General features: G+C 43.8%; 1 protein-coding gene across 3 annotated transcripts in view; it reads left to right on the top strand.

Annotated features, from left to right (window-relative positions):
* The window catches only part of Ccdc66 (coiled-coil domain containing 66), a 27,295-nt gene that overhangs the window by 3,322 nt on the left and 12,758 nt on the right, over positions 1–11,215 (top strand). For all 3 annotated transcript variants that reach the window (XM_021181463.2, XM_021181462.2, XM_029469351.1), the window contains 4 exons: positions 4,513–4,954; positions 6,330–6,495; positions 6,883–6,986; positions 8,010–8,122. In XM_021181463.2, coding sequence (XP_021037122.1) covers positions 4,513–4,954; positions 6,330–6,495; positions 6,883–6,986; positions 8,010–8,122 — 825 coding nt within the window. The remainder of the gene's footprint in view (positions 1–4,512; positions 4,955–6,329; positions 6,496–6,882; positions 6,987–8,009; positions 8,123–11,215) is intronic.

The raw sequence follows: 11,215 nt of genomic DNA, 5'->3' as shown, positions 1-11,215 counted from the left end.
CTCTCTCTCTCTCTCTCTCTCTCTCTCTCTCTCTCTGCCTGCTTTCATTATTCCTCTTTGGTAGTGTGTAGAATTGAACTAAATGTACCTTAACATGGCACGATGACAGAATTCTTGGTTTTTTAGAAGACTTTTCTGCATATTATTTCTGGCACAACTGGAATGTGGCAAGACTCCAGCTGGTAGATTTTCCCAGCAGCCGAGCAAGCTCCGCCATGGCCTAGAGCCTCAATGGCTTTATTTGTCCCCTTCAGGAGAGGGGATAGTTAGAAAGAGCCACCCGTGTCTTCTAGAGGAGCGTGGCTTAGGTCTGTCTGTACTGAGGAGTTAGATGGGCGTTAGAGATGCCAGAAAAGAGGACACTGGAGAGCAAGTCCAGTCAGTGTTGGAGACCAAGGGATGGCTCGTGAGTGAGGTGGCTCTGTAATTAGGAGCTGAGAGATGAGAAAGGTGGTTATTAGGTAAAGCCGTTGGAAAGTGTAGTCCAGGCTTGCAGGAAATACGACAAGATGCCAAGTGATGAGAAAGAAGTTGACTGTTGAAATGGTGTATTTGGGGATGTTTAGGACATAAAGCTTAGGTAGAGAGTTCGAATTGATGCTCAAGGACCTTGCAAATGCTGTGACACACTATCAGGGAATCCATTAAAGACTTTATAAGAAATAAATAAAAAAGTGGATTTCACTGTATAGCTCAGGCTAGCATAGGACTCTGTTGTCCTCCCTCCTCAGCGTCCAGGGCTGGGACTGCAGGTGTGCACTACCAAGCTCAGCTCAGTATAGGATTTGTGAGAAGGGAAGTAGCTATAATCTAATTTTTCTTTGGAAGAAAGCACAACAGGTAGCTGGGGGCATGCTTTGGAAAGTGGCAGGAAAGGAGCTGGAGCAAACGGTCAGCCTGGCTGTCCGCCTGCAGCTTATCAGAAGAAAAGGAAAGACAGACAGACAGATGGAAGTGCTCGCACTCGGAACACCTAATCCTCCCTGGCAGCAGGGCTCTTTTCTTAATCATGTTCTTGTATTCCTGCCTGACACTTGTCATAAAGCTAAGCACATAAAAAGAAAGGAAGTGCTTGAGGGATGACAGGAAGGAGAGAGGAGAGAAGGATGTAATATGCTAGTGAAGACCTGAACGTAGGCCTGTCGACATATAAGTAGCAAAGAGATTTCTAAACAAAAAGCATTCAATATATGCTAGTTAGCTAAGGGAGACCCTGACGGAAGAGGGTCAGACATGATCCCATGGTTACTGGGAGTATATTTGAGAAGGAGGCTAATTTGGAAGCAAGGATAAAGAATTCAGTGGCATAGGAGGTGTAGTTAAGGATGTTCAATTTAAACACTGACCCTGCTGCACTCACATTGTAGGTCCAGAGGACAGAGAGTTGACAAACAAAACAAAACTCTGTTCTGTGGAGTTTATACTGGGTTGTGGAATGCAATAAACTAAGGCAACAAATAAATAAATAACAAAGGAGGAAGGTAGGGTCACAGAGGGAGGGAGCCTGCCAGCAGTGGGGAGGGATAATTGGTGCCAGAGAGGGAGAGCAGGAGCTTAGGGGAGGTGCTCTGGGGGTGGAGGGGAGGGGGTAGGAGCTTAGAGGAAGCGTTCTGGGTGATGGTGGGATGGGAGTTAGGAGCTTAGAGGAGGTGCTCTGAGTGATGGTGGGGCAGGAGTTAGAAGCTTAGAGGAGGCTCTCTGAGTGATTTGGGGTTGAGGGGGCAAGCAGTGAGGGAAAGAGCTGTGCAGAATGTGAAGTAGCCATGTTCTAGTGAGAGCTACTGGTTGGTGCTTCAGCCTTGGTGAGGTCATGGACCATCTAAGGAACTCACGTGGTCGGAGACTAAGACAGAAAATGAAGACAGGCAGGGGCTGGCAAGATGGTTCAGCTGGTAAAGGTGCTTGCCTCCAAATCTGATCCCCAGAACCCATATAGTGGAAGAGAAACAATGCCTACAAATTGTCCCCTGCCCCCTGCCAGTGAAGAAATAGCAGAAAGAAAATAAGGTTAGATATAAATAGACAATTGGAAGCAAAGAGGGGAGAGCAGATTATGTGAGAAATCAGCTATGCCTCCGAGCACAGAAGGCGGCATGGGAAGCTTCCGAGGATAACATCGTGCTCTGCCCTCCAGGTTGTGAATTGCTGGAGAGAACAGGCTGGGAAGGAAGCAAGGGTGGAAGGGAGATAGCTGTTCACATAAGAGCTGGTACCTGGGGGTTCCACAATCTGCAATGTCCTGCCTCATATTCCAGAATAGCTAGAACTCCAGGCATCCATCACCAGACCGAGCTTGAGGTTAAACATTTTCTAGATAGCGAAGTAATAGCATGCTTGTGTTCAGTTACTTTTGATCCAGCTGAAGAGGAAGTTTTTTGATGAGAGAGAGAAAATTGCCAGGAAGTAGGAGAGATGGTTTGGTTGATCTTCCCCGCCTCCCCAAATGAGATTTATGGCACTGGAGAGCTGCCTTAGTAGTTAGGAGCACTGGCTGCTCTTCCAGAGGACCTGGGTTCAATTCCTAGCACACACATGGTGGCTCACAGCCATCTATAACTCCAGTCTCAGGGGATCCCATGCACTCCTCCGACTTCAAGTACTACATACATGTAGTACAGACATGCATGCAAGCACAACACCTATAGTCGTAAAATAAAATGAAAACGGAGGAGACTTATGGATTGTATGTTGGTAGAAAGGACAAGAACTTTGAGCACGGGAGTTAGTAGAGATTTGATGATACATTTCTGTTTAAGATCCTTTTTAGTTGGATGTGTACATGTGTTTCTGGGTGGGGTCTGTGTATGTGAGCCTTCAGAGGCCAGAAGCATTGGAGCTGCAGTTGCAAAAAGTTGTGAGCTGCCTGACCTGGATGCTGGGAACCTAACTCGGGTCTTTGGTTTTCTCTAAGAGCATGACATGCCTTGGCCACTATCATATCTCCCCAGCCCCAGTGATAGAATATTTTTTTTTTTTAGATTTATTTATTTATTACATGTAAGTGCACTGTAGCTGTCCTCAGACATCCCAGAAGAGGGCATCAGACCTCATTACGGATGGTTGTGAGCCATCATGTGGTTGCTGAGATTTGAACTCACAACCTTCAGAAGAACAGTCAGTGCTCTAAATATTTCGGTATAAGATTTTCAGTGAAATTGCTAAATCTTCAACTGAGAATAGAATAAGAGACATATTAGGTCTTTTGAAAATGAGAAGAATGAGAGAGTATATAAATTTGCTAAATGCAGGACTGCCAGGTAACCTATTTGATATTCTTGGTATGGGGGTAAATGAAATTAGTTACCATAGTTTCTCCATTGGTACTCACATGCTGTCTTAGTTAGTGTTTACTGCCTTCAACAGACACCATAACCAAGGCAATTCTTATAAGGACAACATTTAATTGGATCTGGCTTACAGGTTCAGAGGTTCAGTCCATTATCATCAAGGCAGGAACATGGCAGCATCCAGGCAGATTGTGGGGCTGGAGGAGCCAAGAGTTCCATCTCTTGTTCCAAAGGCAGCTAAGACTAGCTTCTCAAAGGCTACTCCCACCGTGCCATACTTCCTCGAACAAGGCTACACCTACTCCAGCAAGGCCACACTTCCTAATGGTGCCACTCCCTGGGCCAAGCATATTCAACCCACCATACAATGCTATGGAGAACTGAACTTTTCTAAGAGTTAGGATTTGCTTCGTATGTATGATAGACTGCAGAATGAAAAATAACAAAAGAAATGTCTAGTTGGTGGTGACACTGAAGATTTTTAAGAGAAATGAGAGCAGGCGAGAGGTTTAAGGATGGGCTGGTAGTAGAGGCCACTCAGGTAAGCAGGACTTGGAGCTGGAGGTGGGGAGAATGAGCTGGAAAGCAGGTCGTCATTATCTGGAACTGTAGAGAGCTTGGAGTTGTGGCTCCCACAGGGTCAGCATAGGACCCCTGGGGGAATGAGGGAGGCCATGTGGAGAACAATATAGGAGGAGAATGTGAGGAGGTTAGTGGCCATGGAGAGTAGAAGAACACAGCAGCCATTAACGCAAGACCGGGACTGGAGAGAGGGAGATCAAGTAGCTAAGTCATGGAGGGATAAGGACCAATAACCTAAAAGAGGCAGTTTATGTAAGTTATATAATGTAATGAGACAAAATTCAAAGCTGGCATAGAATGGAGATGACCCATAACATACAGTTTTATTTATATTCTTTATTATCTGGAGTCAAAGTCATTTCTCATTGTTGAATCTCTCAGGGGGGTCTGCAAAGCCTTTGACAATAACAGCCTCTTATGGTTGTCGTATCTAACTAAGCAAACAGAAAAGTTTAGAGGCCTGATTAATCGCAGGTTTTAAATGGTGATTGTTAGCTGGGTGTAATGGTTCAGGCTTCCATTCTCAGAGGGGATGAGCAGAGAGAGGCCAGGTTAGGCCGCATAGCAATGTCGTATCTCCAAACAAAATGATCATGTCAATTTTTTATGCACTGTCACAAAGACTAAACTTGTGTCTTAACAGATGGGAAATAAGTTCAAAATTGCAAAATGTCCTTTAAGAACAAAACAGACTGGACATACTTTAAAATCAACACAAAATACTTACATTGGGAATGAAAACCTTTCTCAAAAGAAGATTTCTACTTTAGACACTTCACAAGCAAAACCTGAAAATAGTAGATTGACATTTTCACCCGGTACGGATAAGCAGTATTCAGAAAAAGACAGTGTCCGTGTTCAAAAGGAGCTTTCACCGACAACCTCTAATATACGGAAGATTATAACCACTACCGGTACTTGTCCAGTGACTAAACAGAAGCCTTGCAAAAAACAGCCCACAGCGGAGACCATGAACAGCGGTTTGGTGTGTCTCACACAAGACCAGCTTCGGCAGATTTTGATGCTGAGTGTGAACCAGGGAAATGGATCCGTGAGCCTCACTGAGAATGGGGAGGAGGAAGCGAGTAAGGGGTTTCTTGAACTGTTAACTTTACCTTTTCCCCACTGTGCTTTCCAAGTTCAGAGTCATTGCCTTGTTTTTGGGTTTTTTTGTTAACTGTGTCTCTTAAAATCTGATTTAACATGCAATAATTATAGATTATACATAATTTTAAATTATATAAATTAAGCCACAAATGTAAATTATTTTGGCAAGAGTGAATGAAGGGTTTTGTTTTGTTTTGTCAAAGAGACCTCACGTACCCAGAGTGGCTTCAAACTCAGTGCATAGCTGAAAACCGAGCTTGTGTCTTCCTGCCCCACCTCCTGAGTGCTGTATAGGTGTGCACTACCCTACCAGTGGATACAGTGCCAGGAGTGGAATGTACAGGATGGGCAGAATAGACAAGCCCTGGCTGTCCTGGAACTCACTCTGCAGACCAGACTGGCCTGGAACTCAGAGATCTGCCATCCTCTGCTGGAATTAAAGTCACACCCATGCCCAGCACTTAGATTTGTTTTTATTTGATGTAAAAAATTATATGGCCATGACCATGAATCAGCTGTAATCTCTAGGTCCCATTCTTTTTTTCTTTTCTCTTGATCTATTTATCTGTTTAGAGTAAGGTCTCATACAGGCCAGGCTGGCCTGAGTATCCTGTCTCAAAAGAAAAAGATTACGGCTGTCTGTTGTTACTGGGCTATTGTTTCCAGTGTGGTCTTGAACTCTTCCTCCCGACTCTCCTATCCTTATTCCCAATGCCTTTGAGACTGTGGGTTTTCACTACGTGCTGGTTATTCTGGTACTGGGGGTCAAACCGAGGCCCCTGTTCCTACAAGGCCAGTGCTTTACTGACTGAGCATTACTCTAGCCTGTCGGGTTTGCTTTTGTGATGCCCTCATGCAGCCTAGGCTGCCCTTTAACCCCTGATCCTCCTGCCTCTCCCTGCTGAGTGCCAGGATAGCAGGTGTGTTCCATCACACCCACTGCTGCTGCTGCTGCTTGGTTTTTTATTGTTTTGTTTTGTTTTGGTAGATAAAGGATTGTTTTACAAGTTTGGTGTTTGAGACAGGGTCTTACTGAGTCAGAGAGACCAGCCAGCTTCTGCTTCCTGAATTCTGAGCCTAAAGATCTGCACCTCCCTCCACAGTTGCCAATTTTTATGTATTTCTTTTGTTGTGACAAGGTCTCACTCTGCATCCTAGACTGGCCCAGGACTTGGTGTGTTGTCCAGACTGGCCTCAAAGAGTGATCCTCTTGTCCCAGCCTCCTGAGTTTTACCTGAGGGTGATAGGTGTGAGCCATCATGCCTGCTAAAGCTTTTCTTTCAATTGTATAGGAGTATGTTATGGTAAAGTATTTCAATCGATGTGATTTTAAAACATGCATTTTATTTCCAGGTCAAGATAGTTTACATTTAAGCAATATTCCTAGTCAGCCAAAGGATGTGAATGTCACAGGATTCCTGCAAAACACGGAGGCCATTTCCCCTGTCACGAGTGAACATGAGCATGCCCACCGGAGAGCTCAAGAGGCATTTCAGCAGTGCGAGCAGAAAGCTGCCATGTAGGTGACACCCGTCTGTCTCCGGGGTATATATCTGTAGGCGACATATCTGCTTGTCCATTGTGTGTCTTGTACTCTGAAGACCTAGCTACTTAAAAGCTTATTACTTAAGATTTATGCAGTCTGTCACCTAGAAACATAATAAGGTTCCCGGCTTTTTATATGTATGGGTTTTTTTTTTTTTTTTTTTTTTTTTTTTTTTTTTTTTTTTTTTTTTTTTTTTGGTTTTTCGAGACAGGGTTTCTCTGTGTAGCCCTGGCTGTCCTGGCACTCACTTTGTAGACCAGGCTGGCCTCGAACTCAGAAATCCGCCTGCCTCTGCCTCCCGAGTGCTGGGATTAAAGGCGTGCGCCACCACGCCCGTCTTATATGTATGTTTTATCTTAGAGAGAATGAATGGAAACCAGCTGACATATTCAGTACGCTGGGGGAAAGGGAACGTGATAAAAGTTTGTTGGAAGCAAGAAGAGCCCAGTGGAAAAAAGAGCTGGGTAAGTGTTGTACCTTTCATGATAGTTCTGTTGGCTTGTAGACTATTGTTACCTCTCAGTATATTAAGCCCTGTTTGATAGGATTTGACATCTGTAGTTCTTTGCATGCTCCTAAGAAGCGTTGGAGTTTCACAGTGTCCTGTGTCTTTGGTGCTTTGCAGTGCACCAGAAGCAGGGTGCACACTGGTATCCTTCTGGAGCCCTGCAAATAAATACTCCTAAACTTTTTCTATTTATTTATTTATTTATTTATTTATTTATTTCTATTATGAAAATCTTGTGGCTTAAGGAATGGCTATATTAAAAAATTAGTTCACTTCAGGTGTGTGTGTGTCTGTGTCTGTGTCTGTGATGGTACTGGGAGCTTTATTTTTTTTTTTAATTATCAAAATGATAAGTAGACAGGGGGCAGGGCAGTCAGAGAACAATTTGTACAGGGTCAGTTCTCTTTTTCCAAGCGCTTTTACCCAGTGAGCCATCTCAGCAGCCTATAGCTTTAGCTCCTGTCTCCCTTCCGGGAGTTAGTGAGAAGGGACTGCTATCCCCTCTTTGAGCTAGAGCTTGCCCTGAAATAGGCAATACTGTTACTCCACTTCACAGAAGAAACCAAAGTTTTGCTGGCAAAAGAGCAGCTTGTCTATTACAGAGGTCGGAGGTGGTTGAGCCTGCAGTTGACCCTGAAGTTTGGCGTCTAAGTCTGTCAGGAATAATAATGCAGGAAGGTCAAACCGCAGAGTGGGTGGCAAAGCCAAGTGCTCTGAGAAACTGTTCCACACTGTTGAGGACTGTCGTACAAACGCTGCTGTAACTGTCCGTGCTACACTTGCGTTTGGTTCTGATACGGTGTTTTCTGTGCTACCGCATCCTTCAGAGTTCCTTTCTGACTTGTCAGGCGTCTCCTCCCACGCAAACAACTGGGATTAACTGTTTCCGTTTGCACTCTATAAGAGGTCATGATTTGTCTCCATGATTTCTTTTTTTAGTTTTTGGACATTTTTTTTTTTAAAAGCACATTATTTACAGATGAACAGGTTGCTTTAAAGAAGAAAGAGAAAGAAGCTTCCCAAAAATGGCATAACCCTTGGAAGCCATCTGACGTAGAGTGTGAGAAGTCTCAAGTCCATGACCAGCCTAAGGTCAGTATACCAAGTTCAGTCGAGCGCTCTGCTTGTGTCTTTGTGTGCCATCTTTACCAATTTCTTCTTTCTTTTTTTCTGAGTCAGGGTCTCTCTAGGTAGCTCTAGCTGTCTTAGAACTCACTTTGTAGACCCGTCTTGGCTCAAACGCAAAGAGATCTGCCTCTGCCTCCCAACTGCTGCTGTTCAAAATGTGTGTCACCATGCCTGACCTTTATTACAACTTTTTTTTTAAGATTTATTTATTTATTTATTTATTTATTTATTTATTATATGTAAGTACACTGTAGCTGTCTTCAGACACACCAGAAGAGGGCGGCAGATCTCATTACAGGTGGTTGTGAACCACCATGTGGTTACTGGGATTTGAACTCAGGACCTTCGGAAGAGCAGTCGGCACTCTTAACCGAGCCATCTCGCCAGCCCCATATTACAACTTTTAAAATGAAGTAGTGTTCAAATTATATGATTTACTCTGGCAACCTTTTTGTTTTGTTTTCTTTTGTTTTGTTTTGTTTTCTTTGTGAGGCAAGAGTTTGCTATATAGCCCTGGCCTCAAACTTGTTGCAATCCTCCTGCCTCAGCTGCTTTGTGCTAGGATTCCAGGCAGCTGTCATCATTAATTTTATTTTTAGTGCTTACTGATTAAAACTGAAAACCTGTATTCTTCTTAGGTTTGACACAGTATTTAATCACGGACCAAACTAATATTCTAAATTTCCATCTGTAGTTTTTAAGTGGCCTTGCAGTAAAGAGTGTTATTTCCGCATTTATCATTTATTAGTGTGTGTTAAGTGTATGTGGGCATGTGTACGCCACTCTGAGTGAAGCTTTCAGAGAACTTCCCGGTGTTGGTTCTGTTCATCCACCGTGTGGATCCTGGGCACTAAGCTCAGGTCTTCAGGTTTGGTCGCAGATGCCTCTTGCTGGGCCATCTGTCCAGCTCTGTCGTTAGTGGACTTGAGTCACAGCATCTGCCCAACAAAGCAGGTTTGGCCAGCTTTGGCCAAACCTGAAAGCTCATTAAAAGAGCCAAATTAATACTGAAAAGCAGAAAAGAAGACTCACTCAGTGGTGTCACATTGGGAAGAGGGACAGAAAGATCCATCATGTCCCCAGATCCATCTGGAGGGGCTTGGCAGAAAAGATTAAGGTGAGGTGTACGTAACTAGGCATCCAGCCAGGCTGTTCCTCACCACGGTGTCAGTCTGCAGAGTTGTCTACCAAGGCATTTCTCTAGGAACAGGTTCCTCCTCTGGCTGCCCCAGGCTTCGACCTCCTCCTTCAGCAGAGGGGGCCCAATGTTTGAATAGTCTGATAGTCAAAAAGAGGGGCATGCGTCGGAGTGTGTTCCTTCCTAGTGCAGTTAGGGTTTTAACTAGCACAGAAATCTACCGCTGATTCTTGACACCTCTCACAGCCTTATCAGATCATCCATAGATGTTTACATCTCAGCATCCTTTAGATAGGTGGTGTTTGTGGGACTTAGCACCTTTATTGGTACTTAATTTTAGATGAAGACATGCTTTGTTTTTCCTTCCCTCCCTTTGTCCCTGTCTCCCTCTTATGCTGTTTCTTCAGATATTCTGTCACAAGTTTCTTGTCAGGTGATGGCCTTCCAGGCTGGATGGATGGCCACTACTTAGAGCAACATTAGATGTTGAGTCCTAAGTATTAGCACTTTGATGTTTAAATCCTCAGTCCTTGATTTGTGTATAGCATATTTGCTTCAAAGAAATGATTCTGAGCCTTTTCTTTTTTTGTTGTTTTTTTGTTTGTTTTCGTTTTTAGCTTTTCACCTTTTCGCGCGTGTGTGTGTGTGCGTGTGCTGTGCTTGTACATCTGTATGTATATTCTTAAGTATGAGCTGTACGTGTGGAAGCCTGAGAGTGACTTCTGGTGTCTCCCTAGATCACTCTTCACCTTCTGTGTTGAGGCAGAGTTCTCACTTAGACCTGGAACTCCCAATTCAGTGAGTGGGGCCTGAGCTCACATGCTCATATATTGCCCTCCTGAATTATGCAAGCTAGTCTTCAAGGAGGATGCTTTCAGGTCAGTTCCAGCTCACATCCTCCAAGAGTATATACAGACTTACCTTCGACTTTGGGAGTCTCGTGGGCTCTCTTGACTAGCAACTTGAAAGGAGGTTTCTCATGTTGGTATTAGGGGTTTTGTTAGATAATCTAAGGTTCTTAGTGAAGGTACTTTGACCCCAAGTCTTGTAACTTCATTCAAACTATATATATTTGTATACACATATGCTTAGGTATAATTTTAGATAAATATGATACTTGTAATATTTATTAAAAATAATTCCCCTTTTCCCTCCATCTGTACTGTTTCCCCCTTCCCCAGTTGAAGCCCCCTTTTCCATTTTCCTGTATTTCCTGCCACTTCTCTCAGTAGCCCTCACCCCACTCCACAGTCCTGTTCACTTTTCTCGATTCTGCGGGTCAGCAGTTCTTGACTTCTAACACTGCAACCCTTTAATGCAGCCCCTCATGTTGTGGTGACTCCCAATCACAAAATTACTTTGTTGCTACTTCATGACTGAAATTTTGCTAGTGTTGTGAATCATAATGTAAATATCTGATATGCACAGTATTTGACATGTGACCCCTGTGGGGCTCACAACTCCCAAGTGGAGAACAGCTGTGCTAGGTTATATATTCACATCTAAAGATCTGGAGCTAGGAACCGCAGTGAGAGAACATTCAGCATGTGTCCTTCTGTGTCTGGGTTACCTCACATATATTTTCTAGTTCATCCATTTCCCTGCACATTTCATGACTTCCAGTCTTCTTTACAACTGCATAGTATTTTATTGTATGTACGGACCACATTTCATTCTTCATCCTTCCAAGGCTATTGTGAGCAACATTGGGGAGCGACTACCTGTGAAGTTGGGTGTGATCTGACTTGTTTTGCTGTTTTTATTCTTGGAAGATCTATGCAGTCACCAGAATAGTCTTTCCCCAAATTATTATTTATTAATTAATTTATTTATTTGGGCGGGGGGTGGGGGGGTTCAAGACAGGGTTTCTCTGTATAGCCCTGGATGTCCTGAAACTCACTTTGTAGACCAGGCTGGCC

The sequence above is a fragment of the Mus caroli genome, chromosome 14 (assembly GCF_900094665.2).
Source record: "Mus caroli chromosome 14, CAROLI_EIJ_v1.1, whole genome shotgun sequence".
Classification (NCBI taxonomy): Eukaryota; Metazoa; Chordata; class Mammalia; order Rodentia; family Muridae; genus Mus; species Mus caroli.
Note: the sequence above shows the minus strand (reverse complement) of the source record. Positions and strands in the feature narration are given on the sequence as shown.